General features: G+C 38.4%; 1 protein-coding gene across 3 annotated transcripts; it reads right to left on the bottom strand.

The window, feature by feature from the left end:
• Window positions 1–667: 667 nt before the first annotated feature.
• On the bottom strand, window positions 668–26,895 carry LOC149174308 (Protein phosphatase 2C family protein). Of its 3 annotated transcripts, none has more exons than XM_089419302.1 (10): window positions 26,633–26,895; window positions 26,372–26,551; window positions 25,684–26,006; window positions 24,144–24,315; window positions 23,742–23,895; window positions 23,528–23,591; window positions 23,262–23,369; window positions 22,940–23,065; window positions 22,472–22,704; window positions 668–1,426 (listed from the first exon to the last, which is right to left on the bottom strand). In XM_089419302.1, the coding sequence occupies exons 3-10, from the start codon at window positions 25,921–25,923 to the stop codon at window positions 1,210–1,212; spliced, it is 1,314 nt and encodes a 437-aa protein (XP_089275428.1). In that variant the 5' UTR covers window positions 25,924–26,006; window positions 26,372–26,551; window positions 26,633–26,895; the 3' UTR covers window positions 668–1,209. The 3 variants fall into 3 exon arrangements, with proteins under 3 accessions (XP_089275428.1, XP_089275427.1, XP_089275429.1); XM_089419301.1 differs by having other exon boundaries at window positions 26,696–26,895; XM_089419303.1 differs by lacking the exons at window positions 26,372–26,551; window positions 26,633–26,895 and adding an exon at window positions 26,138–26,281.
• Between the last annotated feature and the right edge of the window lie 240 nt (window positions 26,896–27,135).

Raw genomic sequence — 27,135 nt, 5'->3', positions numbered from 1 at the left:
ACCCTAATGGGTGGTCACTACAGAAATTTACCTTAAATATAATAAGGCGGAGGCTGAAGCCCGTCTGATGTTTACTATATTTAAATTTTCAGATCAGCAATGGAGTGCATTTTTTATAGCAATAGAGGCTTTGTTAGTATTCAAACAAACTTGAATCGATTAAACATGAAACACATAAAGAGGCTTGGTCAGCTGAGCTTCCAAGGAGAGTTTGCAAATAAGATTAAAGTGAACATTACTACTATTCATTAAAACAGTACCCCCTATATTAAAATAATGTCAATATGTTATGAGGAAAGCGTTGTTGATGTCTGCCTTTGTATAAGCTGTAGTACATTAATTGTCTCTGACTACTTGCAACAGGAATCTTACTTACTATGGATATGGAACATAGTTAAGTGAACATGATACGCAACACAAAATTTTGGTAGAGGGTACCCAGTTAAGGGAAAAGAGATTGGGTTGATCTATTTTATGTGTTGCCGTCTTTGAGCACCATTTGAGATCAAGATAAGTAGCATACATAAGAATGATACGTTTTTAAATTTGACTTATGTATCATATGTTTCTCTTAAGCTGTAATTTTATCCAGTGTCTTTCAGAACAGACATCACATAAGAACGATGAAGAATTGTTGATGATTCATTTTTAGTGTACCTGTAGCCTGTAAACTTCAAGACAGCCCACTCAAGAAACTCATATTCATCTCTGGTCTTTTACATGAGCCAACAAGTCATTGCATAACAAGCAATACCGCTGGGAGAGTTGTACCTCTTCACATTAGTTGTAGCTCCACTAAATATATCCAGTTTCCTGAATGCAAATTGTAACTTGAGGTCAACTTCACAGTTCATCAACTCTCACATGAAGAGCCCCGGATGTTCCACGTCTAAAATAATGGCATTAAGACCACTCTTATTGACAGATAAAATACAAATTCAAACACATTCCTGGTTAACACATCTGAGCAGTCCCGTTCACATAACACATTGATCAGAAAAGCAGGGGTTGCAATACTAATCCCAATACAGGAGAACAGCAAATACATTCCCTGCAAAAAATGATGGCTTTTTATCCATTATGTTTGGAGTAGATATAATCAGCAAAAGCCATGCTGTATATAATTTTAAAATTAAAATATGCCCGCCTCAACTTGCTCTTCTCTGAAATTAAGGCATTAGCTTCATCATACCGCTAAAACTACAATATTTATGCCACTTTAACACCACTTGGCCGTTTTCCTTCCATGGCATCCTTTTTATGTCGACAATCTGCACAAAGAAAAGGACCTTCCCAAGGCCTAGCAGTGGTTGAGAAAAAAGACCCCGCATGAACAGAGATTCCTTCACTTGGTGTTAGATCCGTCTGGCAAACAGCACAGGTGAATAATCCTGATGTTGCAGCCATAGATGATTCTGACCCCAACCTGCAAATACATATTCTATTACCAATCCAATAATAAAAAATTATTATATTGTACAAAACAAGACCCTAAAATGATACTGGAATTCGTTCAACTACTTACCCAATAATATGAACTTATGAAGAAACAAAATTTGGCATGTTGTCCATAAGAAATTAAATATACACAAGGATGTGACAAGGAAAGCTTTTATAGAAATAGCAGACACCCTTGCGTTTTTGGAAGTCATCAAAACATATTTATGACTGCAAAAATTAAAAGCATCTTATTGTATTTAAATATTTTTGTACGTGACTACACCGAAATGAGGGACACGTAATTTAACAATTGACACAAAAATTTACAGATTAAACTAGTTAAAAAGAAACGCACTTTGCAGTTCCGGTGAGAATGATGTATTGATCTTCCCCACCTTGAAATGGGTGCATGCCTCGGTGTATTATTGTCATTCAATGAATTATGATAAAAACCGTGAGGAGATGTTCCAAAATGTACTGTTCAGAGGGATCCAAAAGCTTTGAAAATAGAGCTTAAAATATGACAGAAGGCATACTATAACAGCCATATGACATGGAAAGTGCTGCTCGCAGGCAAGGGGATGCAGTGAGATTTAAAATCAATGAAATAATTATTTACAGAGACAACAAAGGTGAGGAATAATATAACTTGCAATGTTAGACCTCACCAACGGTTCAGTGATTTGATTAGCCAAGGATAAAGCCAAATTGGCTATGTCTATCTAAAACAATTGCAACTTAGATCAAGTTCTGAGCTTTGTACCTGTTATATGGCATCTGTGTTGCGCATTAGGTATTTACTATTACTCAATTTCTTGGCATGTGCATAGCTCAACATCCCTAAAACTTCTAGTACTATCCTATTCACCACTTCAAATTTTCATCTATCTCTGATAGAAGGCAGCCTTTGTATGAATCTTGGAAGTAGGTACAATCAAATACAACTATGATCAGTAAACCATAATGCACCTATGCATGATATAAAAAAAAGCATTTGGTTGTTTTTTCCTTGTGACAATCTTCTTGCAAGGAACCAACATTGTCACCTCACTGAACCTATCAACTATAAGTCTATGGGAAAGAATTGATCATATCATCTAGCTGTACTTAGTAACCTACATAAGAAATCAATGGAAAGAATTCCCATGTGCTGCTGGCACTATAATTAATGGATATAATTGCAATGTTCCACCAAGTCTCCGGGATGAGGAGACGCAGGTGCGAGGAGACGCACAAGGGGGACGTGCGGGAGTACCCTCAAATTTTAGGGAAATTTAGGGGGGACAGGGGGACATCAGGGTATATATTTTTTTTTCCTTTTTAATATATATATATATATATATATATATATATATCAAATTCATATTCAATAATGAAAGCATAAATAGAATGATACATACATAATTGAATTAAATAATGAAATACATTGATCCATACTCATCATCCTTACTAATACATACATGATTCATCCATAAACCATGAGATTCAATAATGAAATACTCTGATCCATATTCAGTATTCATTATTCACCATTCTTGAATCTACATTGATTTAAAAATTAAATTCATCATTCATCATTCTAGATTCTAAATTGATTTAAAATTAAAATTCATCATTTATCATTCTAGAATCTAATTAGTACTAAGCAAAATAGACTATAATAGACACTGAAATCTAAAGACTGGAATAGTAAATTGATATAACTAAAACTCAAAAACAATGGAGTGATGAGTCTAAAAGTCACTCTAAAGTACACAGAGGGCTTGGTGCTCTTGATTAAATACTAATTCCATACCCTTGTACATGACAAAATGCAATGGAAACATTGCACTCCATCGAATCGTGAATTCCTGAAAAATTGATATAAAGACTAGGATAATAAATTGATATAATTAAAACTCGAAAACAATGGAGTGATGAGTCTAAAAGTCACTCTAAAGTACACAAAGGGCTTGGTGCTCTTGATTAAATACCAATTCCATACCCTTGTACATGACAAAATGCAATGGAAACATTGCACTCCATCGAATCCTGAATTCCTGAAAAACTGTTAAGCCTGCTGGATTTTGAGTGAGATCTAAAATTCTACTTTCTCCATATGAAATCCAATGAGGTCAGAACCACTCTCAAACATCCCGAGTCATTTCATGGTAATGTTAAAAATTTAAGTAAAAGGATGAAAATGAAAGATAAAGGAGAATGTCACTTTTACTTACCATGAATAGCATAGCATTAGTAGGGAAATATGGTCAAATACTACGTTTTCCATGTCATAAATCATTGTTTACAAGCAAATTTAAGGGGGGCGCATAGCCCATTTTGAGGGGGGACGCCCAGGGGTCCCCCTTTTGGGGAGTTGCGTCCCCCACATTGGGGAAACGTCCCCCCTGCGTCTCCCCAAAAGGGGGACGTGGGGAAACGTTTCCCCAGACATCCCCCCGTCCCGGGTGCGAGGAGTGCGCCCACAGGATCCTGTTCCACGCGTCCCCGTGGAACACTGTATAATTGTTATTCTTTCAACGAGAATATGAGAGAAATAAATATACTAAGCACACACATAGCAACAAGACATTTAAACCATGTACACCGTGATTTACCCTGGAAAACTCCACTCGGGGAAAACCAGCCAATAATAGATCTATTATTGTCCTTGGCTAAAACACAACCAAGCCAGCCAACAACCTGAGCTTTCACTGCTCAACTCTGGCTCAATACAACGGAGAATCCTCAAGCCTTTTAACGGCTTCAACTACATGTAATAACATGAGCTTAATACCATGAGCCACCAATATTGGGTGCCCAAAACCATAACTATTGACACAACCTCAACTCCGCCACTGGATTATCTAACAATAATCATGTCTTCCCAGTTTGGTTAGATATGCCGCACAATCATATCCTTGGTTCAACCTTCCTACATCCCTAACAATGTTTAGCTAGTAAAAATATCTATGCAAGTTTGTGATGGTCCTTTTGACACACAAGATGTTGCAACTTTGGATGGGGCATCTCTTTGATCTATATTTCCTACGTATAGAGAATGTAGATGATATAGATAACTATCCTTCAAAATAAAAATTTCATAGGTCATATGCATAAAAATGATCTATGTTGTCTACATATTTGTCTTTCCATTAAAGAAATGAAAAAAATCAACTAACATTGCATACCAGGGTAAAGCTTAGCTTGGCAGCTACAATGAAATGCCTACAATGTGAAACTGTTGTGAGTAGGGCATCCATTTCAAGTCTCCTATTCTCCACTTTGTTTCAAGTTTCAAGATACTATACTGGGTTATGGACTGAATTAATGAGTGTTTCTTCACGAAGGATGCACCTTTGTTGCAATTTAAAGTTTCCAATTGCTTCAAAGCCCTAAGAGTTCATTTTACAAGTCAAGTGATGAAAAGGTGATAACAAGAGAAGAGTTTGTGAACCGCGGCAGCTATTTTAGTGCTTTTGATGAGAAATTTTTTGCTTGTAGCAGCGAGATTTTCAATTTGGATCAATGGAGGGAACTTGCTGGATAAGTTTATTTCATTATTTGTGATTTTTCTTACTCATTTCAGATTTTTTTTTATTCCAATTCCTTTTACATCCAGCCATTAAAACATGAAAAAAAACTATATTCGAGCTAGAACAAATGGGAGAAGCAAGGAGCAAGAGCAATTGGAATTGGAGTGGGAAACCATTAGCCCTCCAAAATTTTGCTCGAATTACAAAGGACTTACGCAGCCAACAAAAACCCCTCCTTCATTATACGACATAACCCAAAAAGAACTTAAAACAGAATGGGTCAATTTTAAATGGTTATGTCACATTCGGAAGCGGTGACTTTACTAGGATATAGGAGTGAAACAACACTTTTCATACATTTCTAGATAGGTAGTTGATATTGGCTTTAGAAACTAAAAGAACATTTTTGCTAATCGTAGCATGGACCTAATATGTCGGTGGGAAGTAAATCGGGTGTTGAAGTTAAGAATGGGAGCCTAGTTCTAAAAAGAAGATTGATGTAGGCACATCTCGTAAATGTAAACATGCAGCTGCAATAGTTTTCTATGGCAAATTCTAATGGTATTTCCTTCCATGTTTCATATTTACCATGCACTCGAAAGTTTAAAACCAAACTTGCCAGGATTGCATTCACCTCTTATTAAGAATAACACAAATACCCATAATGTAGCTTAGTTATTCAAAGGTGGCATTTTCAATCCATTTGGGGGCATTCTACCGTTTCTAATTGAGTACCCTAACCCTGTATAACCAGGGTGCATCAAGTGCTGACTCAAGTGCATCTGTCCCACACCCAGTTGCAAGACAACATACCCCAGCCTGTGGGATGTGGGAAGAGATGCACACTCCATCATCAATGGGATTTGGGGTACATGACAAATCTCCAATTACAAGGGCATCCCCAATTCTCTGTTACAGGATCTGCCTATTATGAGGGAATCAAATCCCCTAATACACATACAATTCCGATTATACGGGGCATGATTCCCCTGTTATAGATATAAACTCTGTTACAGGGAACATAATCCCCTGTTACAGATATAATCCTTGTTATGGGTTATGTCCTAAGAAACCAGATTCGCTCCTCTGGCCCCACGTGTCCCAAATCAGACACTATTCGGTGGGACACGTGTCCTCCGGATCATGTCCCGATTTCAGGACACGTGGTAGAATTTTGTTCTCCGCGCGCCTTTAAAAGTGCAATTTGGCCATTGTATTCTTCACCAAAGTCATTGTGGGTGAGCAAAGGGTGTGTGAGAGCTAAGAGCAAAGGGTGAGGGCAAAGAGCAAAGAGTGTGGGAGCATTTTCAAAGAGATTCAAGCAACAGGTAAGTGCATTTTCTCTCTATTTTTTTTGCATTTTTTTACAGCGGTTTGCATGTGCATTTCTTTTACAAATTTGTGCATTTTTTGTTAATTTTTTACAGCATTCATGGCTCAAACAAGGGACGCAGGGAAGGGGCAAAGGAAGGGGAAGAATTTCCCCATTGGAGATGCCCCTCCTGTTCCAATTTCATCAGGGTCTACTGCAAGTGTTCCCTCTATTGTGAGTGGGGCCGTAACAGCAGCCAATTCCAGGACACATGTGGCGGAATTTTGCCTTTACACGCCATTGTATTCTTCACCAAGTGCGATTTAGCCATTGTGAGCAAAGTCATGTGGAGAGCTAAGAGCAAAGTGTGAGAGCAAAGAGCAAAGGGTGTGAGAGCATTTTCAAAGAGATTCAAGTGACAAGTAAGTGCATTTTCTCTCTATTTTTTTTGCATTTTTATTACAGCAGTTTGCATGTGCATTTCTTTTACAAATTTGTGCATTTTTTGTTTATTTTTTACAACATTCATGGCTCAATCAAGGGCAGTAGAGAAGGGGCAAAGGAAGGGGAAGAATGTCCCCAATTGAGATGCCCCTCCTGTTCCAATTTCATCGGGATCTACTACAAGTGTCCCTGTATTGCAAGTGGGGTTGCAACAACAGCTTCAAATGTTGAGGGAAGACAACATCCTCAAGATAACAAATATCCCTTGTGGAAATATGTCACAAGAGAGCAAGGGCCAAACACCAAGATGAAGGGAGGAGGCAATGTTGTTTGGAAATGCAACTATTGCAACATTAATTTCATGAGGACATATTACCATGTGAAAGCTCATTTGTTGGCTTTACCAAGTTGTGGAATTGCAGCTTGTACAAAGGTGCCTTTACCAAAGAGGAAAGAAATGGAAAGAGAGGCCAATGTTGGTATGACAAATGTAGCTACAAAATCTAAAAAAAAAAGAATGATGACCCCCTTCCATTCTTGAGGAAAAGCAACAACAAATTCCCATTTGAGAGTTCTGGTGGGGGACAAACAGCGAAAAGAAAGGCAATTGCACTTGGTCCAATAGACAAGATTTTTTAGAAAGAGAAACAAGAAGAGCTTGATCTCACCATTACCTTTTTTTTCTATCAAACTTCATATCCTTTAATGTTGCATGCTCACCTCTATTTATTGATGTGTCGAGCTCTAACTCAAGGGGCTCCATCAGTGTATGTCCCTCCTGGGTCAAAGAAGCTTAGAACCACATTGTTGACAAAGGCAAAGAAAGAGGTGGACAAAATGCTTGAGCCTATTAAATCAACATGGCCAACATTTGGGATTAGCATTGTTTCTGATGGATGGACAGATCCAGCACGACACCCACTCATCAACTTCATGGTGTCTTCCTTGAATGGTCCAGTTTTCTTGAAATCAGTGGATGCACTTGGACAATACAAGGATGCACAATATATGGGTGAGTTGTTTATTAAAGTTATTGAAGATGTAGGTGTTGATTCTTGTGTGCAAATCATTACAGATAATGCACTTGTTTGCAAGGTTGTTGGCATGATTGTGGAAGCTAAATATCCACAAGTGTTTTGGACACCTTGCATTGTCCATTCATTGAACTTAGCACTTAAATCTATTGCTTCTGATGTGATTTGGATTGGAAGCATTATTGAGGATGCACGACATATCCACAACTTTGTACAAAATCATCCAAATGCCCTCATTATCTACAAGGAGTACACCAACCTATCATTGTTGAAGATTGTGGATACACGGTTTGCCTCTTCATTCATCATGTTGAAGAGGTTGAGGGAGGTCAAGACCGCTCTTGGGGCCATGGTATTTCAGAGTTTTGGTTTTTTTTGGAGAAAGACAGATCAAGCAGCCTCAAAAAGAGTGAAGGACACAGTGTTAGATGATGCTTGGTGGGAGAGGGTAGATCTACTTATTAAGATCATGGACCCTATCATTTCTTTGCTTTGATTTGTAGATACAGACCAACCCATCCTAGTAGAGGTTTATGAGGGATGGGATTCCATGATTGAGTCTGTGAGGATCATTATTTTACAGAGTGTGTGCCCCGAGTATGAGACATCATCAGAGGCCTTCTTCACCACCATAGAGGATGTTCTTGTCAGCAGATGGGACAAGAATTGCACACCTTTACATTAATTGGCTCACTCATTGAACCCAAAATACTACAACCATGAGTGGCTTAATGGTCGACCTTCCCGCAGAGTCCCTCCTCACATGGATGGTGAAATCTCACAGGGGAGGAAAGATGCATTCAAGCAAATTTTTCAAGAGAGTATCCCTTGAGGTCGAGGATGCCTTTGCAGAGTTTTCCACTAGTGTTGGTCAATTTGCAAGATATGATGTGATTAGAGATAGGGGGGCTAAGAAGCCCTATTTTTGGTGGGAAACTCATGGGGCAACAAACCCTCCTCTACAATAGTTAGTCATGAGGCTCCTCTCTCAAGTGACTCCATCCTCTTGTTGCGAGAGGAATTGGAGCACATATGGGAATTTGTATAGTGTCAAGAAGAGTAGGCTTGAGTAGTCCAGGGCAGAGACAATGGTGTATGTGCACACCAGCCTTCGTCTTATTTACACGCAGAGGGATGAGTGGTTGAAGAGAAAGACAAAGATGTGGGATGTCTTTCTTGATGATATGGGTCTGGACAGCAGTGTTGAGTTGGCATTGACCAACTTGGATCTCAATGAGATAATGCTAGAGCCTGTCACATTTGATGATGGTGATACTGTAGAGGGGTCTTCCTCCACACTAGCAGATGCAGAGATGACTTTGGATACAGAGGAGGAGGATGCAACATAGGAGAGCAGAGGTGACAATGATGATGAGTACAGTGATGTTGATTTTGATGATGAGGATTGATGACTCATGAGCTACCTACTGCCTTGAGGTTTGTATACTTGTAGTTGTTTTGTATTTTCTATTTCTATTTGTCATTGGCAATGTACTACCTATGGAACACATTTTGATTTTGATGACTTAATGAGAAAACTACAACATCTTGTCTTTCTCCTATTGAATCATTGATGAATTGAATATATATTATCATTTATGTCACAATTGTATTTGTACGCATAATTTTACTTTGTAAAACTTACATCTAGATGAAGATTATGTTTGAATCAATGAAATTATATCATGAATGAGAATGTGTAAGAAATAACTAATTTTATATATATATATAATTGAATATATATTATCATTTATGTCACAATTGTATTTGTACGCATAATTTTACTTTGTAAAACTTACATCTAGATGAAGATTATGTTTGAATCAATGAAATTATATCATGAATGAGAATGTGTAAGAAATAACTAATTTTATATATATATATATGTGTCCTAACATGTCATATTCCGGGGGTCATTGTGTCCATGTTCCGCATTCAAATCCCCAAGTCCTTCGTGTCCCATGTCCCCGTGTCAGGAGACTTTGGTTATGTCATGTGGTTCAGGTTCAGTTTGGTCACCATAAAACTAAAATTCAAATTATCTAACGAAATTTAGTTCAATTAGGTTTGTCGATATATAAATTTCAAATTTTTTATAATATTAAAAATATATATCTATATAGATTTTTAAAATTTGAATTTATGCCTTGTTCTATTAAAAAATGTATTTAATGATTAAAAATGGCATTTTTTTATAAATTCGCCTTGAGATTCAAATTATGCTTAATAACTGCTTTGAAATTCGGTGAACCCCAACAATTTCTTTTGATATTCAGCAACTTCAAATCGCATCAATAAAATTGTGGAACCTTGCGGCTTAGGTTGTGAAGGTGCATCACCCCCGTAACAGACAAACTCCCCTGCTAGCGACAAATCCGTTATGGCCAACATCAATCCCCATGACAGGCAGATCCCCGACTATGGACAGATTCGTGACCCTTGTAACACGATCTAGGGTTGTGGCCACACCCCAACAAAATAAAAAAATTAAGGTTGTCCAGTAAGGATTATACAAAACGACCCTTAAAAATTCTACTGTTGTCGTAAATTGTACAAACAAAAGGTCCAAGATTTACTCGATTAGAGCATTTTTCATAAACCCAAGTTTCCAGTTTAATTCTAAGGCTATCAAACTCCACGTTTCTGGGTCAATTCAAAGGCCATCGAAACCCTAGCATCACGAAGGAACTATCTATATCCCATGCATCCCCACAGCCACTTTTCAAAACTGGCACACCCATGCCAACCTGTCTATTTAAATTTTAAAATATCGCCAACAAGTTAACACTTTAGTCACAACCATCGAATTGTATTTTATGGCATAAACACTGGGCAATCTTTACCGACCCAAGCCTTTTTTTATTTGTTCCATTAATATTTGTAGGAAGAGATTCGTGCTAGAAAAAACCATTCGTGTTTTGATTATGCATCCCCACAGGCACTTTTCAAAACTGGCACACCCATGCAACCTGTCTATTTAAATTTTAGGTAATCGCCAACAAGTTAATGCTTTAGTCACAACCATCGAATTGTATTTTATGGCGTAAAGTCTGGGCAATCTTTACCGACCTGAGCCTTTTTCTATTTGTTCAATTAATATTTGCGGGAAGAGATTCATGCTAGAAAAAAAAACATTCGTGTTTTGATTATGCATGCCCAAACCCACTTTTCAAAACTGGCACATCCTACAACCTGTCTATTTAAATTTTAGGTAATCGCCAACAAGTTAACGCTTTAGTCACAACCGTCCAATTTTATTTTATGGCATAACGAATGGGCAATCTTTACCAACCCGAGCCTTTTTCTATTTGTTCCATTAATATTTGTGGGAAGAGATTCATGCTGGAAAAAAAATCATTCGTGTTTTGATTATAATGATTGACTAAGGTGTAGTTTGTAGCTTGCATTACAGAAAAGGAGGTTCGAACCAAAGATTTAGTCCTTGGGGTTGCCTTCTTGGTAAAAGAAATAATATTTGCCGAAGCTGCTTATTATGGAAACCCCAAGCAAGTGGTCAAGTGGGGTCTAGCTCGGCTGGTAGGGAAGAATGATTGTTATCCTCCCTAATGAGATTCAGAAATTCAATTTCTACAAATGACACTTTGAGCTTACGAGGAGTACGTATTGAGCTCAAGCCTTGGTGGTTGGGAGGAATGATTGTTATCCTTGTAGTTTGAATAGGTGAATAAGTAAAGAAAGAAGGTTATACAATTATACATTGACCAAGAAAAGAATATAACTACCAGTAAATACTAAAAACTGAATGCACACCCACAAGAAACAACACAGAATTTACGTGGTAAAAACTTGATAGGGTGTCAAGGAAACATCCACGGGGCAAGGGATTGGAATCTCTATTCAATCAACAATGATTCTCCATACAATAGTTCGGGCATTCATTTGGTTTTATATGTGCCTCCTTAGTTACGTAACCGATGATTCGGTATAAAACTAACTTGTTACATTTTACCCAAATTTACATAATTAGTTATCAAACTTCCAACAAACTCCACCTTGACAACAATTTTCCTAATCCCTTGCCCATGCCTATTCATCATCTTTTCTGCAAGCCAAGAGAAGCTAAACACCATCATAGCTTCTCTACTGTAATTGGCTTTGTGAATATGTCTACACAATTCTCTCGCGTATGGACCTTTTGAAGAGCTACTTTTCCGCCATCGATCACATGTCTCAGAAAATGATACCTTACATCAATGTGCTTCGTTTTGTTGTGATAAGCAGGATTTGTGGACAAGTGAATAGCACTTTGACTGTCACAAAGTACATTCACTTTCTCCTGCGTCCTTCCAATCTCATCAAGCAGACCTTTTAACCAGATTGCTTCTTTACTGGCATCTGAAGCAACGATATATTCAGCTTCGATAGTGGACAATGCAACTGTTTCTTGAAGCTTTGACATCCAACTAATTGCTCCACCTACAAGAGTAAAGACATAACCTGTAGTAGATCTTCTTTTGTCCAAATCACCTGCATAATCAGCATCCACATATCCGCAAACTGATCCTTCACTACCACTAAAGATGATGCAACGATCACTTGTGCCTCTCAGATATCAAAGCACCCATTTCACTGCTCGCCAATGTTCTTCACCTGGATTTGCCATGAACCTGCTGACAACTCCAACTACATGTGAAATGTCAGGTCTTGTAGATACCATTGCATACATTAAGTTTCCTACAGCATTTGCATATGGTACATGAGACATATACTGCTTTCTTCATCAGTTCTAGGACTCAAAACCGAAGAAAGCTTAAAGTGGGAAGCTAATGAAACATTAACAGGGTTCACATTGTTCATACAGAACTTTTCAAGTACTTTATCCACATACTTCTGCTGTGATAACCAAAGCTTACCATTTTTCCTGTCTCTGTGTATCTCCATGCCCAAGATATGTTTTGCTGCTCCAAGATCCTTCATATCAAACGTCCTAGAAAGTTGAGCCTTTAACCTGTTGATCTCTTCCATGCTTTTGCTTGCAATAAGCATATCGTCAACATACAAAGCTAAGATAATGAATATGCCATTGAAACTTTTTAAGTATACACAATGATCATACTCACTTCTTATAAAGTTCTGGCTCACCATGAAGGAATCAAACTTCTTGTACCATTGTCTGGGAGACTACCTCAAACCATACAATGAATTCCTGAGCTTGCAAACTAATCTTCTGCTGCGACCTTGTACAAAACCTTCTGGCTATTCCATATATATCTCTTCACTCAAATCACCATGTAGAAAAGTTGTTTTAACATCTAACTGTTCTAACTCAAGGTTAAGTAATGCAGTTAGTGCCAACCTAAGTTGCACGAAACGGGGAAACGGAAACGAGTTTCCGAAACAGGAAGCGATACGAAACGCGACCTCCCCAAATTTTGGAAATGGGGAAACGCGAATATATATATATATATATATAAAAATATTTAAAAATTATTAATATATATATGTGCAATCATAAAGCATTAATGATACATTTACATTAATGATTATAATTTATTACATTTAAACATTAAGATTAAATTTACATCACATTTACTCATGAGTCATGAATAATCACATAATGAAAATAAAAATATAGGAACTGGAAAATCCAAAATCAGCCTTTATTTATATTAGTATATGAGGCTGCAAGTACAATAAAGACTATAAGGTTGCAAGAACTATAGAGACAAGTCACAAAAGACTAATCCTCATCATAACAATCCTCATCAAAAATAGAAGCAGCAGAATGCTCAACAGTGGATGGTGGTGCTGAAGAAGATGATGCACCAATTCCACTTCCAGAATCGTCCTCAATATTCAGGGCAGCAAGAGAGAGATCCAAATCAGGATTTTCTGCATCCACATCCCATTCTTTAGAAGGACCACTGTTGTATTCTGGACCCCTACGAGATGCAAGACGAAGGTTGGAGTGCACATAAACAAGATCCTCTGCTTTCTGTGAGCCCAACCTATTGCGCTTCACAGAATGAATAAAACCATAAGTGCTCCAATTCCTTTCTGCTGATGAAGAGCTTGCCACTTGTGAAAGAATACGAATGGCAAGGCTTTGCAAATGTACACCATTTGCTCCATGACAAATCCACCACCTAACTGGATTCATGGTGCTTCTCTCCTCCAAAGCTGATATATCTGCATAATCATCTATTCCTGCAGCAAAACTGGCAAATTCCTCCTTTACCTCCCTATGTAGATGAGAAGGAAACATTCTCATAAGTGCTTTTTTCACCTCAGTAGCGACCTCTCTATCCTTATGGGGTGCCTTCTTCTTCCCATTGCTTTTAGCAATAAGCTCCTCATCATAAAATTTGGGGTTCAAAGCATGTGCTAAAGTGTGCAATGGTGTATTGAAATTGTTCCACCTGTCAACAATGATTTTCTTGATCAAACCAGCAAAATGATCATCAACAAACAAAAGTTGTGGAGACTCCTGCGAAATGATTTCCATAGTTTTCTCAACCATGGAATCCATGCCATCATATACCTCTCCCAAGAAAGGTTGGTTAGTGTCAGCACTCCGGAGAAGCTCAAATGCAAGGGTTGTGAACTTTAGCAAGAAATCTAACTTGCTCCACCAATCCTCATCAAGGCACAATCTACGCACCATAGATCCCCGCTCTGAATCTGCTTGTCTCCACTCAATCCAAAGTTGACTCACCACCATAGAAACTAATGCATGCTTAACCTCAACAAAGCGGCGCAACATCACGAAGTTTGAGGCATATCTTTTCTCAGCAACTTTTAACAACTCCAATTTGGAGTACTCTCGAAATATGGCCTGAGACTGGTGGTGGTTGGTGATGAATTTGATAATCTCCCTTGCTTCCCCTGTGACTTCCTTTATCCAGGAAACTTTGTTGTCGATCTCCTCTAAGATCAGATTCAGATTATGGACAATGCATGGTGTCCAAAAGTTGTGGTCATACCTCCCCTCGATAATTAAACCTGCAGCTTTGCAAACTGGTGCATTATCCGTGATAACTTGCACCACCCTGTTAGGCCCTATTTGTTCAATAGCTTTTATAATAACATCAGCAATGAACTGTGCATCTTTCACCTCTCCTGAGCAGTCTTCTGCCTTGATAAACATTGCTCCTTTGGGGGAAGTGGCAAAGATATTTATCAATGGTCTGCGCCCCATATCTGTCCAACCATCTGAAACTATGGTAACCCCAGAGCTACTCCAGGAAGAACGAATTGGAGCTAAAATGTCCTCCACAAGTTCCTTCTCATTTTTGAGAAGCTGGGTTCTGACTTTCTCATAGTTGGGCCCCTTGTACCCTTGAGGAGCTTTGTTAACTGCCCTTATCATATCTTGCCAGTAAGGAGAGCGAACAACATTGAATGGGATACCACATGCATAAATGCACCTAGCCACTCTGGAATCAGCTTCTTCTCTTGCTTGCACATTCACCAATCTAGCAATTCTGCTATCCTGAACTGAATGGGATGCCGCTGGGCCTCTGGTATTTTTGGGTGCTGGTTGTTCATGTTCTTGAGTGTGACCAGCTCTCCTCTTTCTTGCTTCAGCTACAATCCTTGGCTCAATGTTAGATGGAGCTTGAGTAAGGTCATCATGCCTTCTCTTAGTACCATCCGCCTCATCTTGCTCTCTTTGATATGCCCTCCTTACCAACGGATCTGATGTTTTTGCGCAACCTAAAATCCCCTGTCCTCCTCCATGCAATAGATGCGCCTTCACTCTTGGGTAGGAGCCCTTGTACGTATTATTGCAAAGATTGCATCGCCATTCCCATGAGCCACCACCTCCACATCTTTGAAGCTTCGTCACATGCCTCCAAAGAGGATAATATTTAGCCCTTGGGTTGGCCCTAGGGCTTGAACTTGCAGTTGCACTTTGGCTGGAAGCCATTGCTGCAAAAATAAATTAAAAAAACAAATCTGTAAATAATAAAAACGTTTTTCATATTTTTGGTTGTATAAACCCTAGAAAAATTAAAGAAATAGTAAGAAAAAAACTAAGAAATGAATGTGGCTTACCCAAATTAATTTTTTGTGGCTGAATCTACCCTAAAATGCCAGAAAAGAGGAGAAATATGGCTGTAGCTGAGCCAAATCTGCTGCAAAAATAAATTTAAAAAACAAATCTATCAATAAAAAACGTTTTTCATATTTTTGGCTGCCTAAACCCTAGAAAAATTGAAGAAATAGTAAGAAAAAACTAAAAAAATGAATGTGGCTTACCCAAATTAATTATCTGTGGCTGAGACTACCCCGAAATGCCAGAAAAGAGAAGAGAAATATGGTTGTAGCTGAGCCAAATCTGCTGCTACTGAAATCTCCTGCTGAAATCTCTTTCTCTTGCTGCTGAAATCTCTTTCTCCTGCTGCTGAAATCTACTTTGCTCACTGCCCAAAACACCCTAGCTGAAACAACTGCCAGTCTCCAAGAGAAACGACTTGCTGAATAGTGTGATGAGAGAATGAGACAAACTGCTCTTTTATAACTTTAGAATAGGTTTCTAGAACATCCTGGAAACCCTAAAAAAAATTAAAAACAAATTAAAAAACAACTGTTTTTTGGGGAAACGTGGCCCGTACGGCCTGGAAACGCGTTTCCGGTCGTACGGCCACGTTTCCGTTTCGGGAAATGTGGCCATACGGCCGGAAACGCGTTTCCAGGCCGTACGGTACGGGGAAACGCGTTTCGTTTCGTTTCCCCTGGGGAAACGACCCCTAGGGCCACGTTTCCTGCAACTTAGGTGCCAACACAGTACGAATAGAAACAAGTTTTACAACTGGAGAAAAAATCTCATGAAAGTCTATACCTTCAATCTGAGAATACCCTTTTGCTACCAGTCTCGCCTTATACCTTTTGATACTTCATCAACTTTCCGTTTCAGTTTGAAGACCCACTTGCATCCAACAACACTTCTCCCTTTAGGAAGTTCTACAAGATCCCAGGTATTGTTCTTGGCTAAGGAATCCATTACTTCTTTCATAGCCGTTTTCCATTTTTCGCTATTTGTATCATCCACTGCTTCCTATAACAAGAAGGTTCCCCATCTTCAGTAATCAAAGCAAAAGATGAAGCATAATCTTCATACCTTTTGGGAGTTTTTCTTTCCCTTGTAGACCTTCTTAGAGTAACTGGTTGTTGAACTAGTTCAAAAACTTGAACTGGTTCAGAAACTTCAACAGCTTCCTTTGTATCTTCAACACCTTTTTCTCTAGAAGTCTCTCCTCCCTTTTGACTGTCACCGAAAGGTCTAGCCTCCAACTGAACTTGTTGATTTGGCGATACCTGTTCCTGTTCAATTCTTTCAACATTTGATTTTAAAAGAGAAGATTCATCAAATGTTACATCTCTACTAATGACTATCTTCCGCAATGTAGGAACCCATAGCCTGTATCCTTTCACTGCATAGTCATACCCAACAAAGACATAACATTTCGATTTTGGATCCAAATTTGAACACTGATTTATAGGAATAAGAGAATAAGCATCCCAGCCAAATATCCTTAAATGTGAATAATCACAAGACTGACCTGTCCAAACTTCTTCAGGAATTTCACAATTAATTGCTACTGAAGGTGATCTGTTAACTAAATAACAAGCAGTAGATACTGCTTCTGCCCACAACTCCTTTTCCAAGTTAGCACTGTTGATCATGCTTCTGGCTCTTTCCATAAGAGTCTGATTCATACGTTCAACAACACCATTTTGCTGAGTATAAACAACGGTTTTGTGTCTAATAATTCCCTCATCCTTACAGTATTGCTCAAATTCAATTGAAGTGAACTCACCACCATTGTCAGTTCTTAAACATTTAATAGATTTGCCTGTTCTTTTCTCTACCATTGCTTTAAATTGTTTAAAGTCATTGAACACATCAGCTTTCCTTTTTAGCATAAAGACCCAAACTTTACGGGAGAAATCATCAATAAACGTTAAAAAATATAGAGCACCTCCATATGATACAACAGGGGATGGTCCCAACAGATCAGAATGAATATAGTCTAAAACATCTTTATTATTATGATTTCCAGTTTTAAATCTCTGTTTACACTGTTTTCCATACACACAATGTTTACAAAAATCTCACTTCAAAGATTTCAGATCAGGAAGAAATTTACGTTTCATCAGTATCTGAAGACCTTTCTCGCTCATGTAACCCAATTGCTGATGCCATAGACGAATATCTGCTTCTTCCTTTTCCGACGCAACCACTGCTTCACTGACCTGAGTACTCCCTTTGAGTCTGTAAAGATTTCCGACCTTTTTTGCTTTCATAACAACTAGGGCGCCTTTAAAGACTTTCAGCACGCCATTCTGACCTGTAAACTTATAACCATCCGAATCCAACACTCCCAAAGAAATCAATTTTTTCTTCAAATCAGGTACATGTCTAACACTAGTTAATGTTCTAACTGTGTTATCATACATTTTAATCCTGATATTTCCCATCCCAACAGTCTGACATGATACATTATTACCCATAAACACAAAACTACCATTTAAATTTTCATACGAAGTAAACCAATTTCTGTGTGGACACATGTGATGAGAAGCACCAGAGTCTAACAGCCAGCTTTCTAAACCCTGAGAGACATTACATTCAGGTGAAGTTTCATCTATCATACATAATTCTTCAGCAGATAAAACTTCGTCTATCATACCTGAATCGACCTGATTCGCTTCCTTCTTCGGGTTATCAGATTCTTTTCGTTTCCAACAGTGTTTCTTCAAGTGTCCAATTTTATTGCAGTGCCAACATTTTGCCTTACACTTCTTTCCCTTCGATTTAGATCTGAAAAACCCCATTGTCTTTTCTCCTCTTTCCTTTGACCGTTCTCTGGCTATCATGGCTTATGATGCAGCTGTTTCAGTACTGGATTTCCTTCGTACTTCTTCAAACAAGAGAGCTCCCACGACTGATTCAAATTTCAAAGAATCAGCAGTGCTCAAGCTAATTGAAGTTACGAAGTGATCCCATGATTCGGGCAGAGAACACAGAAAGGTTATAGCTTTATCTTCTTCCTGAATTTTAACTTCCATATCTGTTAATTGGCATATAAGTGTATTAAAAACATTCAAATGTTCTGCAACTTTTGAACCCTCTTTCATTCGAAGACTGTACAGTTGTCTTTTCAAATAAATTCTATTGGTTAACGACTTTGTCATATAGAGTTTTTCCAGTTTTTCCCATAAACCTGAAGTTGTACTCTCTTCAACAATGTTGAAGAGAACTTCATCCGCCAAACATAACCTGATAGTACTGAGAGCTCTAGCATCCAAGTCCTCCCAGTCCGAATCAGCCATGGTTGCAAGCTTCTTAGTTGCCCCATCCAATGCCTTGTGCAACAAGGGTTGCACAAGCAGATCCCTAACCTTCAGTTTCCAAAGAGCAAAATTTCTCTTGCCGGTATATTTCTCCACCTCGAATTTTGCATTCGACATCTTGGCCATTTTTCCTAGTAGGGTTTTAGTCTTTCAACTAGGGTTTTTTTTCCCCTTCCTTAAAAAAAACTCTTTGTAGTCGAAAATAATCCCCTTTTTCAAACAACAAAAACAACCCTTCAACAGATTTTTCTTTCAAATTGATGAAAAAAATCCTTATTTTTCAAACCCTTGTTTTCCTTTGATTTTCTTCCCTCCAAATTCAAATTTCTGGAAAAAAAAGAATCTTGGATTTCTTTGATTTCCTTCCCTCCAAATTCAAATTTCTAGAAAAAATTTCTCTCAAATTTAGGAAAAATTACCCGGATCCACAAGCCAAGCCTCTGGCAGCACGCAACAGAGGCACTCCAATTTTGCTCGACAGGGACATTGAGCAGCTTCCTTGCACGACTAAGCCTTTCACATAGGCACCTTCACGCTCCTTACGCAGAGACAACAACAGCCTTCACGCAAGCACTTTCACGCAGCAAAGGCAGGCCCCTAGAGAATACATGGCACCTTCACGCAGCAAAGGCAGGGATTCTCACGCAAAGATAGGCAGCGTACTCCTCCTCAAACGCAAAGAAAAAAAACACGCCTCAGGGACTCTCATGCAGAGATAAGCAGCGTACTCCTCCTCAAACGCAGAGAAAAAAAACACGCCTCCCCACAGATAACACACGCAAAGGAACTTCTCCTCCTCACGCAGTCAATGCAGAGAAAAAAAAAGACACGCCTCTGCGTGTTTTCACGCTCTGATCCAACACAGGCTGACCTCTTTTTTTTTCCACAAGCAGATTACTCACTCAAACTTTTTCTCCACAGGCAGATTGCTCACTCAAACTAAACTAACTCGCTCTGATACCATTTGTAGTTTGAATAGGTGAATAAGTAAAGAAAGAAGGTTATATAGTTATACATTGACCAAGAAAAGAATATAACTAACAGTAAAAACTGAATGCACACCCACAAGAAACAACGCAAGATTTACATGGTAAAACCTTGACAGGGTGTCAAGGAAACATCCACAGGGCAAGGGATTGGAATCTCTATTCAATCAATAATGGTTCTCCATACAATAGTTCGGGCATTCATTTGGTTTTATATGTGCCTCCTCAATTACGTATCCGATGATTCAGTATAAAACTAACTTGTTACATTTTACCCAAATTTACATAATTAGTTATCAAACTTCCACAATCCTTTCCACCCGGGTTCTCAATTTCCGCAAATGACAGGTTGAACTTATGATAAATATTTTATTCTAATAGCCCTAGTGTTGAACGGCCTTATACCCTGAAGATGCCCATGGTATTGGCTAGTTGTTTTGACATCACACATGGAGTGACCTAACCTTGTGTACGGAAAGAAAACGCTGGTTAGAACGATGGTTAGAACGATCCCTACTTTTTGATCCTTATCTCTATCGCTATCTCTATCGCCCGACGTCTCTCCGTCCTTAGGATTAATCAGAACTCTTGAATTCGATAACTAACTCACTGACCGACTGACACAGGCAAATAGAGAGTGTATAGATACATCGTCGTCACAGCACAGGCATTGCGGATATCTATAGATACAGATAACGATCCTACCTCTGATCCTTATCGCCGCTATCGCTATCGCCCGCCAGACGTCTCTCTGTCTTCCCGAGTGCGTTAAGCTTTAACCTCAGTACCATCTTCGAATGAAGAAAAATACCTGGGGATTTTCCCCAAACATTGACTTGGAAAAAAAATGGAAATCACGAGCATCTTTTTGCCATACTGGGGAAACCATTCCATAGCCCTAAGACTCTTCAATACTAAGAAACCAAGGTGGATGCATGCAAGGTGCACCAGCCTTGAAACCTGGATGAGTTAAAAAATGAAATTTAAAATATTAAATATAGATAATAGAAATAAGAACTTTAAATGTTAAATCCCTATAAGTGGATGGTACATCAAATATAAGTTGTATAAGTTTATAACTAAGAAATTTCAGCTTAATTTTTGGAGCTATTCTCTTCCTTTATATTAAATTTGCTATTCTCTTCCTTTTATTTATATTTAATTTGGTTCACACACCCCCAGATCTACCGGGTCAAAACGCGCTTGTAAGAGGGATCAGTGTCTTTTGACGATCAAGGCTCACCCCTCTATCAGGGATTTAACTATGACAGGGATTTGACACCCCCATAACAGGGATTATATCTGTAACAAGGGTTTTACGCCACACCCCCGCCCCCAGCAGGCATCTCACATTTATAGGGGTTTGACAGCATCATAATAGAAAACTGGGGCTGTCCGATAGCCAGAGTCATGTTCATCCTCCCACGCATGGGTGTGGAACAGTTGCACCAGAGTCTGCACCCAGTGCATGCACCCTAGGAGCAGGTGTACACACACTTGCAACACAGACTATTGCTCTGTAGGGAAAGCACTTGTCTTCTCCATAGCCAGCAGGTCTTTTTATCTTTTTCAATAATTGCAAATCACTTATCTTTTTCAATAATTTCATAGAATCAAATTACAAGTTCACGTGAACTTAAAATTTCCTTCTTATTCCTTAATATTGCATTGTAAAATCCTAGCAATCAATTTCCAAGCTGTTCTCCAACAAGCAGAGTGGATCCTTTAGAAGTCTACGGACATGTTTACAATGTACAGCATGCGAGATTTCAAACACATGGATAAACAACTATTTATAATTGTCAGCATTTCAATTTGACCTTCAACGCACAACTACTCTGGAATGCAGCAACCACACACACCAAAGCTTTTTTGTACACTTACTCAAATAGAATCAGCAGGAAATTAATGTTCAAATACTAGAAATTATAAATAAAAAGGAAAAATTAAAAATAGAGTTTTGTGAGAGCAAAAAAACGCTGGGTCCTTTATAGTTAGTGTGCATTGATGATGAAACCAACCCCTTGACAATTAACACTATGGGAAAATGGGAATCAGAATAAACTAATCTCCTTAAAAAGCAAAGAAGCCTTGGTTCCCCAACAGCCAGGTAGAGAGTGACAATATGTATTGGCGTTGAAGTTAACATCTTGGCAATCAGTATCATCATCACAGGTTGACAAACACAATCCCCCGACCAGCATCATCAACACAGATTAACAAACACCATACCCTGACCATCACATGCAACTTGTTATTTGGGTTTATGATAGTTGATATTTAGGGTTATGATAGACATATATAATATGGACTTGATTTGTATAGTAAAATAGCAAATAAGGTGTAAATTTCACCTGAAGGCTAAGGCTTCTCGACAATGCGATAATTATGGACAAATCTGATAAAATTTCTACCAACCTTTCAGCAAGCATTGCCGACCCTTCTTCAAAGAGTTCTTCAACAATTCCAATTGCAGAGAGCTTGTTGGCCAATTTGTTCATTGAATCTCGAGACCTTTTCCTGAATATAAGTGATCTCAGCTTATTTTGCTTCTTAGGAGGCAATGAAATAGGAGCAGAGTGTTCAGGTGGAATAATATCAACTACAATACAAGTTGTGTCATCCTTCAAGCCCCTTGTCCTTAAAGCCTCCTGCAAAGAAAACAAGCATATCCAAGAATTTAATCTCTCAAGGGTCAATATTAATATGAAATAGAAATGAACCAACTTCCTTCTTCCTGAGATAAGGATACATGATTGCCTGGAAGCCTATATAAGAATTTAACAGAAATGATAGCCTTCGGTTGAAATAAATAAGGCAAATGATAGAAGTATCACAGCAATGTGAAACCATTTACAGCAACTGCAGATCTAAGCAGGCATGCACCTTTACAACTTGTCTTGCAGCAAGTTCAGCTGGCAGTCCTCTGCAGGCTTTCGCAGATTTTTCAGAGGATAGTGCATCCCACACACCATCAGAGGCAATTATTAGCCTACCTCCAGCATTTGAGAGCTACAATATCGATAGTCTAATGTTAGGACACTAAACAAAATGAAACACTATTGTATCTTCATTATGGATTAGAAACATCATGTATCTCATAGAAGATGTAGAACCCAAAGGAGGGGAGCGGATATACAGACATATCCTACAAGGAAAATGAAAAGGGGAATACATCGTTGACGTAAAAAGCTAGATGAAGCTTAACCTTAATCTGTTTAACATAAGGTATCGGTACAATGAATTCACCAACATCCATGTCCCCAATTGATCTGGAAAGGCACAGACCACCAGGCCAGCATCGTAAAGGACCAACCTGAAACAGCACAATACAACATTTGGGAATATGCTTGGCCAAGAAAATTCAACACAAAATTAAGTCAAGAATAGGAGAAATAAGCAGACGACATCTTCCATGTGTCATGTAAAGCGAATTCATCTTTCAGATGGTTATATATACAATTGTGTGATTACCTCAGCACCACCCACAACACTGAGCCTTCCCACTTCACCTCCACTTGCTGTTACGCGTTCCCTCCTGTATGGAAATCTGATGTTTAGGTTATCTGGATTATATGCATAGCAGATTATCTGTTTCCATCTTTCATTTTTCCTGTTGCCCATGCCTACTCTGATGATTTATAATAATTGCTTCAAGGAAATCAGATATACAGAAAAATGCACTCACTCTTCAGCATTTTCTTCTAGCCTGTGATCAACTGTAAGTAATGAGACCACACCACCCTGCGAATCCAATATGCATCTGGAATCCCCAACAGACGCAGCCGTAACAGTCCATCCATCAACCACAACAAATGTAACCGTAGTTCCAGAAGTTTCCTCTGATGAAACCCAAAAAGTCAAAATATGTCAACTTAATCATAAATGAGCAAAAGATACTCATCTGAACTGTGAAAGAAAGGCACTAAATGCATATGTAGCAACTTTATTCATCACAGACATCTGAAATTTCCAAATGGTAACAAGCAAATTTAAAGTTGACAAGTGTTACAAATACTAGATTCCATTAGTAAGCGGAAGGAATTTAAATGCACGGAACTTCTGAAACGAGTATGCAAATAAGGCATACCCTTCCTCTGGAATTCCTTGTCAGTTTTAACAAATCCTGCTACTAACGCCCGAGGCAACGCTTGCAGCCACTCTTCTCTGCCAAGACCCAGCGGAATCGCACTCATTACATGACTGAGCAAGTTATCCCTGGAATATATGGCTGCTGCTGCTCCGTTGTGCCCATCAAATATCTGTAGACATAATTGCAATTAACATAGGCCCCTTTGGTCAATTTAGTCGAGACTACCAGACTATAACGATTAATCTATCGTTAGTAATTACTGCATAGGGTTATTTTGTTTCTGAACTAATTAACGTAGGCCCCTTTGGTCAAGTTAGGCGAGACTACCAGACTATAACCATTAATCTATCGTTAGTAATTACTGCATAGGGTTATTTTGTTTCTGAAATAAATTCCAAAATCTCATTGTCGTCTCTACTCTGAGTAACAAGTTACTAATGGTAGAAGTGACGGTTTCTGTCTACGATCAGAAGAAAATAGTTGAATAATATTCTGTGTAACATCCAAAGCAAAGGATGTTTCCAACATAGGGGTATCAAGAGTACAAGGTGAAGCAGATCTAAGAGCAAAATACCAAAAATAAATGAACCGCGTATTTACCATCCAATGCAACAGAGCAATTTAGTGGACTGATAGTTGCCTTATGGTCATGTTTTTCGGCTAGAATTTCAGTAGTCCCACTCTATTCTGGGCTGTTCTTAAAGTCATGTGTTTTTCTCGCAATCAAGTACACTACCATAGCATCATGTGCATGCCATACTACCATGTTCTAAAAGCGTGGGTAGGTTTAGGGGGAGGAGGTTCGAAAGAAATTTGAAAGGTTATACATATGGAACACATTAATTAATACTTAAAAAAAAGACGTACTCAGAAACTCAAATAAACTCAAATAAAAATCGTAAACATACACAAAAAATAGCATGCTTTAAAATCAATTTTTAGTTTTTTCCTTGTGTTTTTAAGGGATGGTTCGGAGGATCTAGTCAAAACTGAGTCAGGTCCGACCGAATGTGATAACTATGGTGCAAACCATAAAACAATTACATTTTCAGCCATAATCACCAAATTATAGCAGATTCCTGCCGTAGATCTTGCAAGCCAACCATGAAATCAAACCCTTAACATCGCATAAGAAACGGGGGCATCTTTTTCTCCTCTGAGAAATTGGTAAACTTACTTATTCTGGACACTGTAATCACTGGCACTATCAGGCAATTTAGAAATTACAATGTGTATTGAATCTTGTATTCTCTGTCTCAGACTTTGAGAAAACAGGTACTTTAGCCTCATGTGCAGAAAGAGAAAGTGTTACAAATGTTGCAACCAATTTTGTCCAACAATAGCTCGGCAAGGCTCCAGAAAAATAAAAATTGAGAAAATATACAACAAAAAGTCAGCCAAAAATTACCAAGCAGCACAATAAACAAAATCCAGAAAGATCGGGGAAAATGGAAACAATTGCAATTTCTTGCCATTCTTTCAAAATCTAAATCCGTTTTGTAGTCGTTGACTGGTAACAGTTGTTGAAGCTACTGACCGCAAAAACCGAAAATGAGGTAGCTGAATTCCCAGGGATCCTCTGACAATCTGTCTTGACAAGGAAATAATCCTCCCCTTTCTTAGGCTGTGCAGCATGACCATATCTAATGCAAGGTTTCTCAAACTTCTCGTGTCTAAGCTCCTGGCCGATCAAAGAAGCCAGAGGAACCAAGTGCTGCCGTTTGGCCTCCCCTGAACCGTTCCTGTGCTTCATACTTGAAATCTCCGGCGCATTCATGCTCCGAGAGATTTTCGAAACCTAGAACTCGTTCCTCACAACTACGAATCCCATATCGTCTGCTCCGAAACACAAATCAACACCTGCACAAATCTCTTCCATTAGAAGATTACGAAGATCATTCTTTAAGCAAAATTAAATAAAATCATTCTTTAAGCAAAATTATATATATACTTCATAATAATACAGAAATTCACCCTTTTTTTTAACTTACAGTCAAAATAATACTCAAGGATCCTTGTACCAGATAAAATCCCTAACAGATTGCACCTACCGAAAAAAAATAGATATCCTACTTCCATTATATTGTCTACAATTTTAAATATTAAAAAGATGCCAAAAACAGTTAAAAAATATAATGCGCTTCATATTATTACAAGCGATCATTATTATAATTATATTTTGTTTCAATCTTTCTTAAAAAAATGCTTGCCAATGTAGATCTCACCAACTCTTCGCGGAATGCTAGTTAAGATGGCGCTGTCACGATGCGGAATCCCGCGTTCGATTGCGCGTCTTTCAATCTTCGTCAACTCACGCCAAGTACGAAACCCTACCGAAATTTTGCTCAAATTTCCCGTAAGGCCAGAACTCCGATCTAAAGAATTGTTGTTTGAACAATGCACCGCTGCACATAAAATGTCAAGTTCATGTCAAAATCTTTGAAAAACCGCTCCGATTCAGTATCCTTGAAAAACATAAAAGAAACCTTTTAATCATTAGGGCATCAAATCTGAGCCTCATCGTATTCTAATGGGCCAGAGTAGTTGACCGGGATTCGAATCTTCGATTTGGGATACAGAAAGCCTGCGTGCAATCCGGGCGTAAGAACTTCACCTCCTTTAAAACCATATAAATACATAAGCAGCACAGGTAAAAAAGAATGGTATAATCGTATAGTACACGAAAATTTTCACGAAGCGCAGGCTTATGGCTCGGGAACCTCGGATCCCAAGTTCGAACCTTGGACGTCCTTTGGCTACTCAATATCAATATCAGAATAGCGGATGTTAAAAGTTATTAAATTACGGCAAAATCGCATTTACATAAAAGCCTTTAATAAATAATAAAACATGAGTAATGATTTATGGCGTGGAATAAGGGATATTCATAGGGTTCTTTTTGTTGGGTAAAAATGGTATTTAAATCAAGTGGGAATTATATCTGAGCTCATTTTTATGGGGAGTGGTAATTGTATGTGAACTCATTTTT

The sequence above is a fragment of the Pinus tabuliformis genome, chromosome 4_1 (genome assembly GCF_031772625.1).
Source record: "Pinus tabuliformis cultivar Carrire ecotype Pingquan chromosome 4_1, CPIR1, whole genome shotgun sequence".
Taxonomy (NCBI): domain Eukaryota; kingdom Viridiplantae; phylum Streptophyta; class Pinopsida; order Pinales; family Pinaceae; genus Pinus; species Pinus tabuliformis.
The sequence above is the reverse complement of the archived record's forward strand: the minus strand, read 5'-3'. Positions and strand labels throughout refer to the sequence as shown.

What these genes read in the sequence shown, in the direction of transcription:
- LOC149174308 (XM_089419302.1), bottom strand. Translation starts at nt 25,923, where the DNA reads ATGAATGCGCCGGAGATTTCAAGTATGAAGCACAGGAACGGTTCAGGG. An exon ending in CAAGGAATTCCAGAGGAAGG is followed by an intron (nt 23,896 to 24,143) that starts GTATGCCTTATT and finishes GGGTTTCATCAG; the next exon opens with AGGAAACTTCTGGAACTACG. An exon ending in CTGCAAGACAAGTTGTAAAG is followed by an intron (nt 22,705 to 22,939) that starts GTGCATGCCTGC and finishes TTTTCTTTGCAG; the next exon opens with GAGGCTTTAAGGACAAGGGG.